We start from the raw sequence: 318 nt of genomic DNA on the forward strand, positions 1-318 counted from the left end.
CAGCAGCAGGAACCCCTGCAGCAGCAGCAGGTGCACCAGCAGCAGCAGCAGCAGCAGCAGCAGCTGATGCTGAGGAGGGCAGCGACTTTCAGGATGACTGGGGAGTTGCTCAAGCCCCTACAGACGGAAGCAAACGAGCAGCAACAGCAGCAGCAGCAGCAGCAGCAGCACCTGCAGCTGCAGCTGCAGCACCTGCTGCAGCAGCAGCAGCACCTGCAGCAGCAGCAGCTGTTTATGAAGATGAGGACTTGGAGTTTAATGATGACTGGGGGGCCCCAACAACTCATGGCGAGACAACAGCACTAACAGCAACACCTG

At 59.1% G+C, this 318-nt stretch overlaps 1 protein-coding gene across 1 annotated transcript in view; it reads left to right on the top strand.

Annotated features, from left to right (window-relative positions):
- The window catches only part of EMH_0023040 (uncharacterized protein), a gene marked incomplete at both ends in the record, with an annotated part of 13,540 nt that overhangs the window by 11,888 nt on the left and 1,334 nt on the right, over positions 1 to 318 (top strand). The window contains one exon of the mRNA XM_013502057.1: positions 1 to 316. Coding sequence (XP_013357511.1) covers positions 1 to 316 — 316 coding nt within the window. The remainder of the gene's footprint in view (positions 317 to 318) is intronic.

This window comes from Eimeria mitis, genomic scaffold (assembly GCF_000499745.2).
Source record: "Eimeria mitis Houghton genomic scaffold, Emh_scaff819, whole genome shotgun sequence".
Lineage (NCBI taxonomy): Eukaryota > Apicomplexa > Conoidasida > Eucoccidiorida > Eimeriidae > Eimeria > Eimeria mitis.